Genomic DNA, 20,874 nt, shown 5'->3' on the forward strand with positions numbered 1-20,874 from the left:
TCTTTAATATAAAAGGGAAAAAAAAAATTATTTGTCTAAGTCAAAATTTTTTGTTTAATTAAAAATATATTAAAACAAAGAACAAGCCAGAATGCAATTCAAGGGCCAGAGTCCTAAGACTATTAAAAATAAAAATCACCAAAGAGGGATACATCCAAAATTAAAGGAAGAACAAAACAAACACTAAAATAAGAATACATGAAAACAAGGGAATATAAAAAACACATATGAAGGTGATATATGAAAACTAAGGAAAAAAAAAAAGACCCACAATGCCAATTTTTTGCGTGCACCACCGTCTCACATCTGACATGTGGATTATGGATTTCATAGTCTTTCTCCTATTAAAAGCCCATGGATGATCTGATCACACACCACCTCATTAGTGTGAAAAATACATTCACAAATTCTATAGTTTATCTCAAATATATTCATAAATTCTATAGTTTATCTCAACCAAAGATTTTGGGTTGGCTATGGAGATGAAGATTAGGAATTCTATATTGACGCCTTTCCATAGAATATTTTTATAGATTGAGGTCCCTTCAGGCATCACTGTGCCTGGTGAAGTATAACATTCACTATTTGCTAATTGGTAGTACATGAATTAGTCCATGTGGTAGAGGACCTTACATGCATTTCAATGGCCAAATTTTAGTATAAAATAAGAAAAGAAATGTTTATTTATTCTTTATTAAAAATATAGGGAAACTTTCTCAAACTTTAATTAAAATTTGTAGTAAAATTACTAAAATGTCATCAAATATAAATGAACATAAAATACAAAAATGGCAATAGTATAGTTTTAGCTATTTAGGTTCTTATCACATGAACTAACTCATGCCCTTTGAACGAAATGTGGCCACTACTTGCATAGCAACCGAGTTCCTGTTACCTAGACGCAAGATCAAATAAATAAAATATTCAAGGTAGTTTGAAAATACTAAAACCTAAGAGGATATTTGTGAAAAAAAAGGGAAAGTGAATTCTTCCATTTCCTTCACTACAAGCCCGGGTAGCAATAACTTAATTACCACCAAGGTAGTATCCATTTTTTTTTTTTTTTTTACTGGCTTTTATATATTTTTAAGGAGAAAGAATGTTATCCATTTAGTGTTTCCCATGCACAAACACAATTGGGTGTGAAAATATCAATCTGCCCAATGCATTGGGTATTTTCATGCTAAATTGTATTTGTATGTAGAGAGTGTGGATGAACAACATTCCCTTGTCCATATCTTTATAAGGGAAAAGACTGAACATACCATACGGACTAGCACTTATTGACAGTCATATATTATATCTAAGGCTTGGTTTGGTTGCAAGGGGAATGCTAATTTTTTATGTAAAGTGGAATTTTTTTTTCAAGAAAAATAAATTAAGATGTTTGATTGCAAGGGAAATGTATTTTACATGTAAAAAAAATTCACTCATACACTAAAACTTTCCATTTTATTTCCCCACCAAAATAGGAAGAAAAAAGAGAACCCTATTTTCATGATCTCTCTATCACTCTCGGGACTCCCAAGTCTCACTCCGCTCATGACTCTCACCCTGCTCGCAGGGTAAGGTGATCTCTCTCTCTCTCTCTCTCTCTCTCTCTCTCTCTCACGCGACTCTCATCTTGCTCGAGCATGGTGAGACGATTTCTCTCTCACGCTACTCTCATTCAGTTCGTGGTTTTCCTTCTCAACAAGTTGTTGGCTCTCTTCCTCAGGAGAAGAATTTAAAATCTCTAATCCTCTGGTTTGATTTCTTCTTCACTTATGTTCATTCTCTTCTTCATTTTGTAACTAAGTTGTGTATTTTTGCAACACATTGGTATGTGAGTATTGGTCATACTCATCAAGTGTTTGATGAAATGTTTCATAGAGATTTATTTGGTTTTTGTTAGTTTAAACATCCATCCCACGTTCGCTGCTCCGTGAAAGAATTAATTTCATCTCAGGTTATTGTATGGGTTCCGATAAGGCCCAGATTTAAAGGAAGAAAATATGTTTTGCCAAAATTTTGGATTGTATTGCAATCTGCTATCTGGCAATGAGAGGCGATGTGATTTTTTCCCATAAATAAATGAAAGGAAGAAAATCTGTTATGCCATCTAATGCTTTGAAGAAAGCAAGTCAAGATGTCAACTTTTTCTTTTGCAAAATCCTATGTTTAGTGTCAATTTTAGGTTATATGTTCTCTTATAATTAATCATTTTTATTTCCTTTCTTGATATGGCTTTTAGTTTCTAGCTTCCTAGATTGAAATCTGTTAATGTTCTTCTAGTATTCAGGCTTTATTTAATCCTCAAGGTTAATGTAGTGGGAAGTCTCAATTGAATATATATATTTTTTTTCTATCAGTAATATGAGACTTCCAGATGATATTTTTGGTTATAGAATACTGATTAGAAGAATTTACAGTGAACAAAAGGCTGTGCTGAGAGGAAGAAAAGGGTGTTAATCTTGCTTTACTGATCTGTAAACTTTAAATGTGATTATTTGTTGTCTAAAAGGAAATGCCCACTATCAATCTTATTTACCTTAAAAAATTTGAATTTGCTTAAAGGGAGTGAGTCACTATTGAACAAAGAATTGAGTACAAGCTATTTATAATGATAATTAACAGGAGGTGTTGGATGCTCAAGTCTAGCACCAAGTGAATTAAGGAGAAAAAAACTTGTATATCATATGAAATCATACATCCAATGTATCGTATTCATTGAAATTTCATTTCAAATTCATAAATTAGGGTGGCTTTGAGGCTGTTAGACCTTTTAAATTTTTTTTGCCTCTTCTAATAAATATATATAGCATCTTTAATTTTTTAAAATTTTACATCTATTTTACATCTAACCTAAACAATTTTGGGAAATGAATTTTACTTTACTTCTCTTGCAACCAAACGACTGAAAAGGAAAAAAAAAATTCCTTCACTTCCCTTTCCATTTCCATTTCCATTTCCCTTGCAACCAAACGCAGCCTGAAAGAAAAAAAAAATTAATGAAAGAATGTCTCTAACGTTGTTAGCCCAGTGCAAGCCAATTAATTTTTTATTAGATTGCATGATTTGTGTTATTAGCATGGCTGGTATCATTAGATTTTGATACGAATAAATCAAATTGTATGTCAATTTAGGCCATGATTTTTATTTACTTTTGATTGACAAGTGTAATATTATTGATTAAAAAAATATAAGCATACAATATTTAATACCCCTTCTAAGGGATTTCAGATAGAAGAGTTAAAAAAAAGAATGCCTTCACATATTGTATTGCCCCTAAGCTAGTTATATGGATGGCCTTATATATATTGTTTTTTTTTTTTTTTTTTTTTTTATAGAACTTATATACATGGTTAAGGCCTTAGTTCTCACACCCACAGTCTAACGGAGAAAGGAGAATTTCTTCACCAAGGGTTGGGTGGTGTGAAGAGAAAATTTGGGAACAATAAGTAATGTTTATCAATTTTGTGCAATAGGAAAAGGAATAATAATGATCTAGCTAAGTGATTGAACCAAACTTTATAGCTGAAGGAATCTTTTTTGCCTATTATGTAAAATAGAAGTTCTAAATGAAAAAGGTTGGAAAGAAAAAAATATTGAATGTGTGTGCTAATTCCTACCCAAAAAGGATGGGTGTACTAATATTATTTCCTCCTTTCACAACAAATCAAATATTTGGGTGGACCCTCTTATATTGGTGGAGTTAAAGACGTTGATAAAAAAAAAAAAAGTAGGGGCAGCTATATATAAGCCATTTATGACTGTATTTTATCCGTTCCTATTTATTCAAAAAAAAAAAAAAAAAAAAAAAAAAAAAAAAAAAAAAAAAAAAGAGGCGTATGCTTCGGGTAACAATAAAATACTGTAAAGCAAGTCTACAATTATTGTTCAGATCCAACGGTTGAGTGTTCTTGATTAAACGATTTCGTGTGCATCAGCGCTGGCGTGGTAAGTATTGCGATGACGTGGTCACCATGTTGGAAAGTCTGTCGGTTCCAGGCGAGAGCGACGGTGGGACATATGCCACTACAGCTGGATCTAAACTTCCCTATAAGCGAATTTTATAGCTCCTTTTAAGTCCGGAGAACCTCTCTACCCCTTAATTAAAATATCTCGTCCGAACTCTTGTTATCCTTGTGTTTCATTTGCAGCGACGATTTTATTGGGACCAACCTTCGTTCCCCTTCGACCTTTCGCTTGGCGCTTTGAGGAATCGATTCGATTTTCGATTCTTGTGGTTCTTTCGATTGATTTATCTTAGGGTTCGTTTCAGCCGAGGAATTTAGAATTCCTTTTAATCTCTCTGGTCTGATATCAGGAAGTTTAAAGGTTTTGTCGAGCGGATCCGTTGTTGGCGAACAAACAGATTTAGGATTTCAGAGTTAAGACTAATTGATTGATTGTATTTAATTCTCTAAGTTTGCAATGGCATACTCGAAGAAAGAAGGTTTAATTGATGAGGACAAAATCGAGGGATCGGATACTACGGATAATGTTTCTGAGGAATCTGCCGTTGGTGTTTCGTCTATGGAAATCGAATCTTCTTGTGTTGGTTCGTCGATGGAGAGTAGCACAAGCTCCGGAGATGAGCGTCATCTTTCTGATATGCTTAGGGGTATCTTCAGAGATGGAGGTGACGAAGATCTGTTGCTGAGGAGAACCGATCGAGAAAACGGCATCCTACAGTGGCTTCAGGCCTTGGATGTACAGGTTATGGGAGGCTGCCGTGCCGATGAAAGGTTGAAGCCGTTGATGAAGCTCAATGTCTCGACTGGTGTTACGGATGATAGCTTGCTGGCTCATATCAATCAGGTTTGTTACAGTGTATTTGCTGAACCATCGCGTCCTCAATTCTGCGGAGATAAAGTAAGAGATCTCTGTGTAATTTTCTTTTTGGCTCCCTTATTATTGATATGTTGATTCTTAATTTATGACAGCATTTTGAGGCACCAGAAGTTGGTATGCTGGCGAGTTGTTTGTGCATTCCTCTCGTTACCATCCGTGTAGGGAAGGTCGTCAGGCAAGGAACACTTCTGTGTCCAACTACTATAAGGTGATTGCTGTCTTTTTTAACTCGGTTACTACCGCAATTCAGATATGCTACTCAAATTATGGTATATTCATGTTCGATTTGTTCTGAGCGCACTGGATGGTGATTATATTTTCAGAAGAAATGTCGTGTCTGCATTTGTCTGTTCTGTATTTTGTGTTATTGAAGTAGTTTTTATGCCATGTCTCTGCGCAAAAATGTTTCCTTATTTTGTACTTTCTTCAGTCCGTCCTTTCTTTCTATCTTTCTTTTATTTTGATTTTTAATAAATTTTTAATTATACTCATACGTTTTACTTAGAGCACTTGGCAAATGATTTGCTCTTCCTATGTAGTTGACATGTCCAATCACAACGTAAGACTTCTACTATACTTTCATTTGTTTAACTGCTTTGGTGTTAATATAACATATTTATAACAATCTTGGTTCCTCGTCTTACAATACATATTATGCTTTATTCTTGTGGAGTTAATTTTAATTTTTCAGTGGTCTGCTATGGTTTTTATTAATCAGGGCTTTTTATCTAACGTATGGGCATGAATTTGGTACTGGCATAAAAAATTAATTATTTTCAATTACCATATTCTTTTTTTTTGGGGGGGGGGTGTTGTCGGGGAGTTTGTTGAATCCTGTGTTTTCTGATTTTTAGAACCAAAAAAATATTTGTGGTTGTTGCTTCAAGATTGCAAGAGAAAACATTCTGAATTTATTTATAATATAGGCAAGGAGTTCTGGTTGAGTTCTTTTTGTTTTATTCAGTTGTTTGTGATGGATGATTGGTCAAGTATTCTCTCCATCAAGGTCAGTTAGCCATATGTCCCAATTTATAGTGGTTTTCTTACTAGCTGCATTTTATCTTAGACTCTTATGGAGATGCTTTTATGAGTGCAGTCAGTATATTTTCATACTTTCCTCCAACATGTTGATTAGAAAATTTTCCTGCATCATTCCATGTGTAAAGCTGCTAATACTAGCTTTTTTGCTTCTTTGCTAACTGTGACTGATTAATTATATAAATGTTATATTGCGCCATGGTACCTTATAAGTCATTGGGATGTGAAGCCTAGGATATGCAATGGGCTTACACATTTATATTATGTGTTGCATTGCATCTGATGGCATTCGGGTTTTTTTTATTGATCTGAGTTGCCTTATTTTCACCTAGTTTGTGCCTGCCTCTTAGGTTTGCATGATATTTGTCTAGTTGCAAATGCGTCATTGTTCTATTATTTACCCAATTATTTTTCCACTTTCTACAATGGGTATTAGGTGTTGGGGGAAATAGTGGTAATGTGGTATATGTAATGAGTTTGGATTTCATAGTTTCTTAGTGTATGAATACTGTGTGATAGTTAACATAGCCAGCATAAACTATTCAGTTATCTTGAAGGTGGCCGCGACCTTACAAGTTCCATGATATCGTCTTGAATATTGGAGATAAAAACCTGACGTTTCTGATAGTGGTTACTGCAGTTATTTTGTGGTTTCTCCCTTTATCAAGGACATTGGCCATTTCTTTATTCCAGACCTTCATTTGAGATGGCTTGTGTTATAGTGCCCTTTACATTTTTCATGACTTTGTACAGCTTGACATTCTCTTGACGTGTTTTGCGTGCTGGGTTCTGTTTTGCCTGTCCTGAAACCACTCCATCTTGAATAAGAATGTGATTTGGCTAAGAGGTGCATAATGAACAAGAGGTAGCATCATTAAGGTTGGTCTTACTATTAAGTATAAATTGATTTAGTTACTCGATCAAACGGTGCAGCAACCATTTTTCCTGATCTTGGAATTTTTTAGATTTGGAAAACTAAGTATTCTTTATCAACTGGTCATAAATGCTTCTTTAGCATTGTGCTTTTTGTTTTTCACCTATTGTTTAATTTGTTTAGTTGAACATTCTATATGATATCTTGCTAGAAGACATATTTTATTGATGAAGGCAACTTATTTGATTAAAGCATTGTCAACTTGTATTTTTTAGTTCACTATCGGATATAAACTGGCTGGAAAATATGCCCTGTATTTGTTGGTGATTGCAGAAGTTGCAGGATTTTTTTGTTTCAGATTATTAATGGTGGCAGTGTTCATCCTTCCAAATAAATATATCTTTTTATTTGTAGGTAAAGTGGGCGTTTGTGATGTTCTATTATGATCTCTGAATTAAGAGGAAGTGAAGGTAGTTTCATGTCCCTATATTGTGTAGTTCCCTTATCATCTCCGGATGGTGTTTCTTATGCGAGAGATGGAGTTGAACTGATTGTATTTTGGGCTGGATTTTGTACTCGTAGACAAGCTATAGAACCATGCTTTTATTTGTTCTTCTCTTTGCTATTGACCACAGCTGTGTTCTTTGGTTTAACCTTCTTTGTTACGAATGTGAATGTGGATTTTAAGGTTTTGTTATTGGTGTTATCTTCTTGTCTTCTCCGTCATTGCAATGTTATATTGTTTCTAGGTCTAAATTGCTGTTTCATATTTGCAGGGAATTCATTTTGTAAAAGTCTTATTTGGTTTGATTGAATTTATTTATTTCTATATGACTTGATTAAGAAATGTGTAGGTGTTAGCACTGGTGTATGGCGATGGCGATGGTTTAGGAATACTTAATAGTACTTGAATAGGTGTCAATGTCTCCTGAAACATACGGCAAAAAAAAAAAAAAAAAAAAATTAGAGAAGATAGCTATTCAAGACCATACTCTCTCAAAGGATCATGAAGAAAATAATATTCACAAACATGTGCTCGGTTGTTTCCGATCAACTCAAAGTTGAAATGGTAAAATGGCTTTGAGATCCTGTTTTCCACAACTCCAACTAAGTGGAGTTGAGAAATAACACTCCAGTGAGATTCTTCATCAACATATATAGAGAATTGGATTTGAACCTGTCAACCTGGCTATATAGAACTAAGATTGTATTCATTGATTCAGTTTATACTTGTTTGAAACCAATCACATTGTGCCTCATTTATAAATTCATGACTGATGATTACATGCCCACATTACCCAAATCATGCTTCATCTGTACAACTATTTTATTGCTAATAAGAAAAAATTCACGGGTAAAGCACTTAAATGTGGTTGCAATCACATTTATGCAAGTAGTTATGTGTTACAATTAGGTCAAGGAGCTCCATTGGTAGTATTAGTTAAATAGGCATTGGGATTTGATTTATTGTTATAATATTCTCGAATTAGTTATCCTAGCTGGCCATGTTACAATGACTAACAAAGGTATTCTTTCATCAAATATGTTTGGGTCATGTTTGACAATGTCATAGGCTCCATCTATTCAACAAATTTTCAATTATTATTTTTTTGCTCCTGTATAAATCCCAAATATTTATGTTATCTAGGTATATATATGTTGTAACATTTCTCTCCTGCAGTATGTATTTAACTGCTTGCCTTGTCATACAACAAATATTGGTGTTACTAACCAATAGACATACCAGTTTTAAATGGAACTGGTTGAGTGTGAGCGTTAGCTTTGCTGCTTGACAGGATATTTGAGATTGGGCTTAATTGTAGTTCCTATTCAGGCCCAAGATGCGATGTCCAAGGAGGGGTCCTTTCTCCATTCCTTCCCCAAAACATTGTACTGGCCTGCTGCTTAATGATAGACTAGATGAAATTCATTTCAGAAACCAGGTCTGTAGTGGTCCGTGCAACTGTTATTGCCAACTTTTGGAGCTTCTAATGGTTTGAGTTGAGTGTGATGAATAACCTTATAAAATTGCGTTAGCAGTGTTGAGAGGTATACGAGTATAACAATTTGATCAAATGACCTAACAGTTGCACGTAATTGTCCAGCATAATTCAATAATCTCTAATAATGTTAATTCCTATTTTCTCGCCCGATTCAATAATCACTAATGATGTTGAAACTTGTATTTTCGAACTGAAATATGGCCCTAGATACTTACCAGACTCTACGGATTTGACCTTATCCATCTATTAGGATGTTAACCTGTGTAAGACATGGCTGTTTGTTCAACTTAGAAGTCCTAAACAACTACATGCATCTGTTTGTTGACATAATAAAACCTCCTTTGCTACTTGTCTAATGTTTTTAGTTGTATTCACTGTTATTTTTTATGTTGCATTCAGTCATTAATAATTTTTTAAACTCTTATGTTCCCTTGTTACCTTCACACAGGGGAAATCTCTATCTAACCCTTCTGCCAACATCTGATTTGCGCATTTCATTTGCTGGGGATGATGGCTTCACAGAGAAAGTAGCTACATTGACTGGCAATTCTGAAAGTTCAGTGGCAATAGAAGAAATCCCAGAGGACAATTCTGGTCGCTCGTTCCTAATAAAGCTACCGGATGGGAAAGTTTCATACTTCTGGTGTTCAGAGAAATCAAAGATTCTTGGTATGGAGCTGCTAGAAAAGGTATGATTAGTACTTTAATGGTCAAGTTTCAGATGTGTGTGTGTAGAATTTTGATACAGTGGGACCTGATTTTCATTTTCTATGCAATAGATGAAGGATATCATTAGGAGGAAGCCTTCTCTTGCTCAGTTAACTGGAGTCAGTGAGTCACGACTTGACTGCTTTGCAACTCATCTCCAGGCTTATCTGATTGGATCAACTGTGAGCAATACCCAAGCAGATTCAAATGTCTCACCATCTTCGGTGGTTACGGTATCCAACCCTCCTGAGTTGGATCAGAGCATCCAACTTTTACCTGCATCTACGATGCCATACTGTGCACGATTCAACCGCAGTCGAACAGAAAAGGCTCATGCCCTCTATCAAAGCAGTCTCAGCCCAAGATCTAATTCTTTTAAGGATGGGTTGCCAAGGAACTTGTCCCTTGCTATAAGCATTTCTAGGGAAAATATCGTACGGCTAGGAGATGGTCATCTTTCAGTTGAGAACCTTCCTGTTGCTTCTACATTTGCTGCACAAGAATGTACTGCGACCCGCACTGAAAGGGACAACATTCCGGATGCCAGCAGATCCCAACCCCTATTGCCATTAGGCTTTTTGCGATCTCTTGGGGGATCTGATTCTTTACCCTCAGTCGGTCCATTTTCATCCCAAATTCCTGCCATTAGTGGTCCAAAGTACTCCCCCTACTACTGCTGGTGCCCACCCAGCACATCAACCCTGGAATGCTCTGCAACACCTCCACAACTGCCAATCCCATTGAGGGATTCTCTGTCTCTGCCGACTTTGTCTTTTTTGTCATCGGACACGAGTTCCCCAATCCCTCTGTTTCCCCCAGAGAGTTCTATTGATGTCACTGATGTTAAATCATTGGATTTCCCTGGTCTCCTGCCTGACCCAATGTTTCGCTTTCCCCTTCCTGTTTCTTCAATAATCTCTGCAGTGAGCTCACAACAGATTCCTACTTTCACCCCCTTAATGTGTGACCCTATTGTGCACATTCCAGTGATCGATGTTTGCTCATCAGGTCAAGGCTACTTGGTCAGTGCAGGGCCTACTATTTCAACGAATATACCATCTTTGCACCCGAATTTCATGAGCCCCTTGATCCCAGAAACGGAGTCCATTGTAGAGAAGGGTGCGAGGGAAACCCTGCGGCTGCTCATAAGTTCATCTCAGACAAATTCACAGCTCATGGGTGTGCTGCCTGTTGTTTTAAACAGTACTGACGAAAAACATGGTAACCTTGTGACAGGAAGCAGGGGGCTTTATAGTGGAATGAGAGATGTTGGTGCTATCCAAAGCAGCGTTGGGGCTGTGGGAATACCGGCCTGGCAAAAGATACAGTTCAGGGATGATGATTTGGGGAATCCATCGCAGGGTGTGGAAGGCCATGATAAGTCTTGCTGTTCGGATGACACAGGAGGGACCAGAGACTCGCTGGAAAGTTAAGGAGGTCGATATTTTTGCATGTTTTTTTGGTTTTGTTTTCTTTTGATGGAGGACTAGATCGTGCCCCTATGGCATTGTATACCCTAGGAGAAGTTGTAAATATGTACGTTGATCAGTTGATGTAATTCAGACCTTGTGAAGTTCATTTCATTGAAAATCTAGTCATTCATGTCTGTACCAAGTACTTTCAATGGGCATGGTGGTTCATTGTTGTATGACTTCACATTGTATGGTTACACCTTTCTTTTTTTCTTTTGGTAAGGATGGTTACACCTTTGAGTCTAGCGTCTCACAAGACATAAATGGTAAATTAATTACCGTTATTTCTGTTGATCATATCCATGGTGTTGTCGAGAAAAATGATAAAGACAAGGTGCCAAATCTAGATGGAATTTACGCGAGCTCCTATCAACATTTTTGGTGGATGGAACTATGGAAGACTCAAATGCCATATATGTTGTGCTGAACTAGTTCTGGAAGGAGAGATGCCAGCTTTGATTAATAGAACTGTAATGGCCTTAAAAGTCCACGAACTCAGTCTTGTAAACCAGTAAGCTTCATCAGATTAACAGTTGTGAACATCGGAATTATTCTAAGGAGCACCCCCCATCCACTTTCCGCCTGCCTCAGTTTATCAGCCCCTTCCGATTCTTTATCAACACCTTTCCCCTAAAGCAAGCTCTTCTGAATACCACATATGCAAGAAGTGGCTAAAGAAGTCGGAGGAGACACTTTTCACTCCCATCTTTCAAGAGATAGTTCACTATTTTGAGTGAGGAAAGTTGGAAGTAGTAGCCCCTTACGGCTTAGCTTACTTTCCTATAAATACCTCCCCTAGAAAGCAAGAGAAGGAAGGGTTTTCTTACACAGTAAAAAAAAAAAAAAAATGCCCTCCTTTCTCTTGCCTTCTGGGTAAAAAACGAAGAAACCGCCCTTGAAAACAATTGGAAAGATTGTTGGGCAAGGGGGTTCTGGTCTGGAAAAGAAAGGCAATGAAATTGTTGACCGCTTGCTCTTTGGCTTTCAAATGGACAGAAGGCATTGTCAACTGGCCAGAACTTTTTCTTCATTTAGTTGTCCGGGCATGCACTAAGCTTCATTAGATTAACAGATAATGACCATTGGAATTGTTCATTTGAACCTTTCATCACATGATTGAAACATTAACTGCTTGGTTGGATGCATCTGATGATTTTATCATAGTTGAGATTTAAGCAACATGCTTCCAATGATCAAACCATACCATTGTCAGTTTGTGTGTGTGTGTGTATTTTCTTTACGGTGTACACAAGGTTTACAAAGCTAAAAACACATTGTTTGAACTCATCTATTTATTAGAATCTTTTAGAAGCTTATGATGGTAATTGCTATGTTTCAAAATGCTAAATCAACGACCATGATCCAACTCGAGAGTCTAAAATTACTAGAGCTTTATAGCTGAATTGTGTTCTGTTTTCATTCAGAAAATGTTGAAGGTCTTCATAGTATCTTCATTCATCATCAATCGTTAGCCCAGACTAACATTATTGATGCCAAGGCACCCCAAAAATCAACTATCAAAATTTCAAACACGTAAAGTAACCTCTGTTGCAGCTACTCCCAAGTCCCAACCAGTTAAACAGAAAAAAAAGAAAGGTCCCAACCAGGGTTTTAAGTTCACAGAATCGATCTTGGGATTGGCCCGGATCCGACAGAAATATCCTTTCTTGTCATTGAAAAAACCATTTTTTTTTAGCCTATTTACATCAAACGGTCTACATGACAAGGGGATAGAGCCATAGACAACACTTGATGTATATAACAAAATTATATAACTAAACAATGGTGGGCAACCATCTGAAAATAACAATTGATGAATGTAGATTAAATTTTTTGGTAGTAATATGTCAAGACTCTTAAGTTCTGGTTCTAGTTTTCATCATAAGTGAATTGGGAGATCTATTTGACATCATCAGATGATAATCCAAGATTTCATGGAAAAGAGAAATGCATGATCATGCCTCAGCAAATTTGAGCTGAGATGGTCATGGAAGACTCAAATGAGAAATTGAGTACCAGCTTCTAATTAGACCCACTTTTTACAGCTTCGATCCTGAGAAGCCACTTCCAGATGAAATCAAGGAAAGAGCTTCTCAGAATCAAAGCCCGAGAAGCTCCCACAAACTTCCACCAACGGTTCGTCACTGTGAAATAAAGCTAAAAGCACATGGGATGAGGTTCAAGCCACACATAAGTCAAGGAAATGGCCAACATTTGTATATTCCATAGACAAACACCATACGGATCGCCAATCCTTCAACATTCAATACTCAGGCCCCTTCAGAGTAATGGTAACACTTGACTATAAAACTCAGTTGTGCCAACCAAAGGAGCAGGCACACTATTTTAGCAGTTGGAATCGAAGGTTATGGTATGCACAGTTTATCATGGCTTGCAATATCACATTTATGAATCCAAAACAAAACTAACTGTCGTCTTGAAAATTTGTTGATACTAAAATCATCAGTCAAAACCAAAACCAAACAGACAACTAATAGAAGTTTTACAACCTGGTGACTTCTTTACTCTGTATGGCAAGGGGAAGAAAGAAAAAGAAAAAAGAACCTAAAATCTTAAAGGCCCAATAACAAGCCAAAGGCTATTTCTTCATTACCCGTCGATGGATACTCTCCCAGAACATTCATCTCATTTTTTGGATTTCTTAGTTCCCCTACAAAAAAATAACAAAATTAAATCACATTATCTTTATTCCTTAACCTCCCCTACTTCAAGCAAAACAATATAAAGATAAATTTCTTTACTTAAAATGTTTCTTACTCAGATGGTTGTGGAACTGGTGCTGCTGGTGCTCGCTCTACAGGGCCCTGTTTGACATGGGTCAATATCACAAGCTTAGAGCTTAATACAATATTAGATTTAATGGAATTTAAAAGTTGGCTATGGTATGATTTAGGGTTTGAACAATGGTCCAGGATAAGCTCAGTTTGTTATTGACCGAGTTATATGGGTAGCTCTTTAGCAAGGACAAATCAAATACAACATGCAAATAGCATTTGATTTGCTAAGCATTAGTGGGCAATTGGATCAAGTGGACACATTTCTCCTTTTGGCTCCACTTGGAAATAAATCCCTTTCAACAGGATTTTCTTGAAAGGAAACTTCTCCATGGCTTCCAGTTCGTTTTTCCATTTTGTTAGAAGGCTGTTCAGAGTTCTCACCTGGGCAAATCGCTCCTCCCTCCTAGCATGCTTCCTTTCCCTGCTAGCCTTGTTCTTAGCCCTCTTTGCCTCAAACTGGTCAGACAAAGTCTTCTCTCTCGCCTTCTCAGCTTTGGACTTGTGAATACTTTCCATCAACACCCTTTTGTTCTTAAAGACATTACCTTTAACCTTCATATACATGTCGTGGTACATGTGCTTGTCAATTTTCTTTGCTTCTCTATATTTGCGCAACAAGCGCCTCAAGACCCGCATCCTCCTCATCCAGAGAATCTTGGTAGGAAGCCTTGCCTCTCTGGTACCCTTACGTTTACCTGCAAACATTTTAAGTGCAGTTTTAAGATCCACATCGTCATTGGACTAAACAGTCGCTGGAAAGGTAGGCATATACAAAATTTGCAAGTTGCCAAGTCACCCAAGTTAAAGTAACTTGGAAACACAAAGGAACAAACTGACCAATTTTACTGTAGATTCTTAAAAATTGAATAGTTTTGGCTTATTGCTTTCTGAAAACTGAATGGTTTGGTGACTTTGGTCAAACAGACAACCACTGATGCAGAATTTCATAAATGGAAGAGAAAAATCCTCCAAAAAAAGATTTCACCAAAGTGAACCAAGCTGAGAGCAAGCATACCATATCCAGAATGGCGTCCCTTCCTTTTAGCCTCCTTCATTCTCCGTGCACGAGATCGAGAGTGGATCTTTGTTGGCTTCCTTATTATGAACCCATCCTTGACCAACTTTCTAATGTTTTGCCCTGCAAACCAAGGTCATACAACCAGAAAGGTCATTAACACAATTGCAATTTCAAGAGATGGATGCAACGTTCTTTACTGTGATAGCAACCTTGTTAACTGAGCCAACTGAAATAGGACGGCAACATTGCAGGGAAAATAATTACCGGGAACAACGAGCAAACACCAACTGCATAGCCATAAAAAGGGGGGAAAATGCTGGCATGATGAAAATTCACAAAGGAGATACATTTCTAAGGATTACAATGCAGAACAATTTGTCGAATAGGAAAAAAGAAAATGTTAGTTAGCTCGCAAGTTTTACTGGTTTAAGCAGGAAGACACTTGGGTTCGCAACTGAACTGCACCGGTTCTAGTGTTTCCAACAAAGCAAAAAAACCATGCTGAATTTCAACCTTCAACAGACCTTTCCGTCCCAAAACCGAGAAAAAAAAACCTAGAAATAGTACCTCCCGACTCTCCTGTGAACTTCCCATTCCTTATAACAAACAGAATACTTTGTCCAAAATCCATTGTGATTTGCTCATTACCTACACTTCTTTCTCCCAGAAAAATCATATCAAGCACCTCCGCTTCGCTTCCACCCTCTCTTCCTTGATTTTGATAAGTTTTATCAACTGAACATCGACATATTCATCCAAAAAAACTAACTGGATCATCTAAACAACCTAAAATTCGGGCCTTTTTGTAAACTGTGAACCCGAAAAAAAACCACAACATCCAAATCCTACTGTTTTTGAAAGGGGAAAAAAATCATAAGTAATCCAAACCCTCCTGTTTCTTCGTTCAAAGGGATCAATAAAAAACTGAAAAATCATCAGCCCAGATCGAAATAAATTATCTTCTGTTCTAAAGAGTAACAACATTATCAAATTTCCATCTAATGTAAGCTACTCACGGTAAAACTTCTCCAAGAGCTAAATGCAACTATAATTCAGTCAAAAAGGAAAAATGATCTAACGAAATCCACCGCACCAAAGAAGCGTAAATATGAAAAATCTGCTGTAACCGGAATCATATGAAAAAAAAAAAGGAAATTTATGAGAAATGGATCAAAGCAAGAAAAGGATAGAAGAGAGAAGATCGTACTGGAGTTGGCCATGGAGATCTCGTTGCCTTCATTGGGGTCAAGCCAAACCTTCCCTCTCCCACACTTGAGGACGCTCGCGGCGAGCCGCTTCTGCAGCTTCAAGGAAACCATTTTCCCTCCCCCCTTCCTCTTCCTCTTCCTCTTCCTCGCGCCGCTGCGATATCTGAAAGAGAAATAAAATTTTAATAGAGAGCAATTTATGTTTAGGGGAATGGGGATAACGTGTTACAGTAAAGTACCACTTTATATGTAGAACTAACTTTTCCACCGTCCGATCATTGAAAGGTGTATCGATTATCGTCTTCCTTTCCTCTCTTCTCTTTTAGGTTAAGGTACTAAGACTCTTAATCTCAAACAAAATGACCTATTTTCCTAGAATCAATCCCTCTCCGTATCAGACAGAACCGATACCGATGCCGAACTGATCCCAATCAGGATTAACCCATATAATAATGCCACTGGGCTTATTGTTTTAATTCTAAAGCCTATCCCAACATGTTGTGAAATTATCAAGCCCATGGAATAGCCCAAAATTAGAATGGGCTTACGAATTGTGACATGCTTCACTTGACTAATGCTGGAAGCCCATTCCTGATCGTGTCTGGACGAGTCTACCATTTGGATTGAACAGTTCTCTGACTAGTCAACGATTATTGACATCCCTCCTTTGGCCTATGGGTATATTTGGCCCACTTTGTTGGACTAATCTTTTGGTAGTATAAAGCCACTAAAGAAGCAAGAGGAAAGCAATATAAGCCTCTAAAAAGTCTGATTATAAGATGGGAAAGATTTGTATTGGTTCAAAGTCAAATGAGCTGGAATTTGTTCTTCTTACCAGGCCCAAACCCATCTAAACTTGCCTGATCACCCAGTATAGCTCAGACTGTGAACGTGCCCCTGTAGCATATATTTGAGCTGGGCTCAAAGTGTGTCCTGTACTAACCTAAGACCCTTCTGCTGTCACGGTAGGTTTGCCCACATAGCATTCTTCACACCCATACACATGGGGAAGTGGGGCAGTGGGGGCCCTGGCCAGGTATGGAGAATGCAGAGGGCAGAGTTCTTTTTCCTTTTAATTAAATGTTACAGGCCAATGGGATGGCACGTATGAACATCTTCAGCGCAAGACAGTGCGATCTTTTTGCATCCGTTATGTCTTGAGATGTCTTGAGATAGCTACATGCTATCGGATAGTTTTTTTTTTTTTTTCTTATGGACGCAACTCAGTAGTTTTGAAGAAACCCTAAAAGGAAAAAAAAAAAAATCTATATTGAGATATATCCATGTTAGGACTAGTTGTGAAAAAGAGAGGTACAAAGGCAATAGAAAAATCTAGGCTAAGGGATAAGGCCAACCGCAAGAAAGGGACACTGACAATGATGGAACTCTGTGATTAACCCTACAAATTGCATGCAAAAGTTCAACCACACCCACCCCCCTGGCACCCAAAAAAAAAAAAAAGTCTTTTCCTTGCAAATGGTACTATCAATTTGGGGTTAGACTATATGAGTTTGAACAGTGTAGGCCCCAACAAAACCTGTGCATAGTCCATGTTATGCATACAAAAATTAGGTTTCCCTTTCAAAGACACTATTGTTCCTCTTCCCCAATTACACCCTTTGCGAAAAAAAAAAAGGCTCTTACTTTTAGTGAACATTTTGTCATTCTCCTCATCTTTCATTGTTGAAGGTCCATAATATCCTTTCTCAGTCTAATCAACAGGTCCGATTCCATAGATTATATGATTCTCTACATACCATAGGTGAAGAAAAATTCAACCTTAATACATTTTGCAAACAATATTTAAAAGGACAAAAAATTTAAGATGAAAAGAACATCCTTGGTCGTGCAACTCTTGCGCTAACACGCGGGGGCATTGAGGGGATGCACATGGGCATCGATAAGGGGTGTATTTTTGGATTCCATAGGGGTGAGGGCGACATTTCATTGAAAAATCATTGCTCTCTATCTCTGGATGCAAGGGCTATGCGATGAAAGAACATTCATTAAAAAATAAAATATAATTAATAATATGATACATATCATACCATATATTTTTTCCCAAATTGTTAAACTTTTGATTAAAAAAAAAGTTCATCAACACTTTTAATGATTAAAAAGAAATAATATTACTATTAACCATTGACACATACACATTAAGTTGTGAATCTATTATAAAATAATTCACAAGTTGATCAAGTTGTAGATCCTGATCTCATTATATTTATCCAAAGATAATGGTTTTTGCAAGGTATCATGGATTGGTCGTCTATTTCATCTGTTTTTTCAAATCTAAAACAAATAGAAAAAAAATGAAGAAACGAGGACCATGAAATCACATCAATTTGTTATATGGAAAATGTTTTATGTGGGGACTATGACCCTTACGTCTAAACATATTTGACGACGAAATGATTGACCCACCTTCAAGAAAAAAAAAATGACTCTTATATAGATACTTTATCATGTGCTTCCATTGGTCCTCACATATATGCAAGAACCACATTCACCACAAGAAACATTTATCCTATTATAATAGAGGATTCTACCAAATATAGTAATCAAATGATGCTAATGGATTTTCCTTATCACAATGCATATACGCTTATGAGAAAATAACCATTTCTTTCGGTAGGATTCAAGGCTTTAGGTAGTCTATATCATCTCGAGAATGTTTGTTCTAAATTTCACTTCATACTTCCCTTGTTACTTGCCATAAAGTAACGTAGTTTTTTGGTTATACGTTAATTTCTTATCTTCAGCTTAGGATGAACAGTCGAAATATCTTTACCATGGAATGTCAAATCAAGAATGTACAGTTGAAAGCTACGTCATGACATCAAGATCTCTCTCTCTCTCTCTCTCTCTCTCCAATACCCACATAACGCATCTATTTCTCTCTCCACCATGGCTTTATATAAGGACCTGAATTTGACACAGAAATCGATTACGTTTACATCAAGAACAGCAAAACTGTTTAGTACATGATTCGGGTTTTAAGTTTTAGATCGATTAATTAAATGAATTGAGTAGGATAGATTTTAATTATTTAACCCATTGGTTTCAAATAAATAAACATTGTGAAAATCAAACCATTTAAACCATCAAAACTGATATGATTAACCGATATAACAATTAAACATTTAATTGTTTTAACAAAACATAATGGTTTAATTTAGATATGTAGTTAAATTTTTACTTGTTCAATGTCTCATTTAATTTGATACAAGATTGAAGCATTTATCAATCAAATCAAATTTTAGTAAGCATGTGAATAAACTAGCAAACCGATTGCAAACCGTTTAGAAACCTTATGAAATAAACTGTGATCAAAACTATTTAAAACCATGAAACCGACACCATTTAAAAACCGTGGAATCAAAACTGTTTACTAAACGGTTGCGGTTTTAGAAAGTGCAACCGTTTAGTAAATGGTGCGGTTTTGATTTGTGCCAAATAAATGTGAACCGAACTGCACCACACCGTATACATTGAAATCAACCCGATTAACACCCTTAGTTCTATGGATGTGTGTGGTCATTCTGTTATAGAAATTACGTTTTGTGTCCAAAAAAAATTTTGTTTTTTGTGTCAAAATTTCACTTTAAACTAAAATGCATGTTCCAACATTTTCCGTTACTGACATTTTTTTTACTTGGTTCATTTGAAAAAAAAAATGAAAAAAAAAAGAACCGTGGACACCAAATAGAAGATTCCATCTTCTTATTTTGTAAAACAAAAAAACATTATAAATGTTTTTTCATATGACTACCAAACTCTATCTAAGTATTGGTTTTAGATTGGCCATATTGTATTAGTATCAATCGAGATCAATGTCAATATCGTTTCAGGGTAAAATGTAAAGAAAATATATATTTTTTGTAAAGTAAAGATAAAAGTAATCAATACGTACTGATTCTATTGATTAGTATTGACCCCGATAACTTAAGTCCTTGCTCTCCCCCCCCCCCCCCCCCCACACACACACACACACACACAAAACCCTTCTAGGCTCTCTCTCCATTCTCATCTTAGAGTGGAAAAGTGACCTAGACTTTTTTTTTTTCAAATCTCCAAATTAAAGGCCCCTCTTTCTCTCTCTCTCACTCTTTTTTTTTTTTGGAAATGCGTGTGTCTGTGTGTGTTTCAACTCATTCTCAAAATGGCTGCAAAATCAGACAATGACATGTTAAGCAAACAAATCAAAGCAACAATAAGCTGAAAAACAATTTGGAAGTTACAGTACCATGGATGCATAGTTTGGAGACATGTTGTCTATTTTGTTACCAATAAGAGGAAACAAGTCGGCAATGCGCTTTATCTTCTTGTTATATATCTGAATATGTGGTGAATAAGTATCAAGAAAAAAAATTAATATATATATATATAACCCTAAGGGGTTAGCTGAGTTGGTTACGACTTTAATACCTTCTTATTAAGAGGTCATGAGTTCAATTTTTTTTGGTACCTATTGATTAAAAAAAAAAAAAAAAAAGAAAGAAAGAAGATTCCACTTACCGGGGGTGGCTAGAGGGGACCATGTTTATACTGTTTTCTCTTCCTTATTTAATTTTTTCTCTCTTGAATTATGTCTTGTTACTCCCAATCAACGGGCATTGTTATATGTACTAACTTTCTGACACGTAGAATACCTTATGATAAAAAGATCCTCTCAATTAGAATGAATATAAAAGAGAGACCAGCTAAACACAAAATAGGGGAGCGAAAATGAAACCCCACAAAAATAGCGATCCTAATACCTTATGTAGTATTTTTTTTTTTTCCCTCACCGATGAGGAAAGCTTTTTCCACCGCCAAGTGTGTTTCCCTATGATGTAACCACAAGATAAGATTGAGGAAAGACATGATACCTCTATGGGATGTGGATTGTGGAAGATCCATTATTTAGGTGTTGTCAC

General features: G+C 36.5%; 2 protein-coding genes across 2 annotated transcripts; one reads left to right on the plus strand and one right to left on the minus strand.

Annotated features, from left to right (window-relative positions):
* The first annotated feature begins 4,094 nt into the window (after positions 1–4,094).
* On the plus strand, positions 4,095–11,171 carry LOC122085407. Its single transcript, XM_042653826.1, has 4 exons — positions 4,095–4,803; positions 4,929–5,044; positions 9,200–9,440; positions 9,531–11,171. Exons 1-4 carry the CDS (start codon positions 4,417–4,419, stop codon positions 10,890–10,892), a joined length of 2,106 nt encoding a protein of 701 aa, XP_042509760.1. The 5' UTR covers positions 4,095–4,416; the 3' UTR covers positions 10,893–11,171.
* Positions 11,172–13,319: 2,148 nt separating this feature from the next.
* Positions 13,320–16,132, minus strand: LOC122085408 (60S ribosomal protein L19-1-like). Its single transcript, XM_042653827.1, has 5 exons — positions 15,955–16,132; positions 14,745–14,867; positions 14,111–14,424; positions 13,710–13,756; positions 13,320–13,602 (listed from the first exon to the last, which is right to left on the minus strand). The coding sequence occupies exons 1-5, from the start codon at positions 16,064–16,066 to the stop codon at positions 13,578–13,580; spliced, it is 621 nt and encodes a 206-aa protein (XP_042509761.1). The 5' UTR covers positions 16,067–16,132; the 3' UTR covers positions 13,320–13,577.
* Between the last annotated feature and the right edge of the window lie 4,742 nt (positions 16,133–20,874).

This window comes from Macadamia integrifolia, chromosome 8 (genome assembly GCF_013358625.1).
Source record: "Macadamia integrifolia cultivar HAES 741 chromosome 8, SCU_Mint_v3, whole genome shotgun sequence".
NCBI lineage: Eukaryota > Viridiplantae > Streptophyta > Magnoliopsida > Proteales > Proteaceae > Macadamia > Macadamia integrifolia.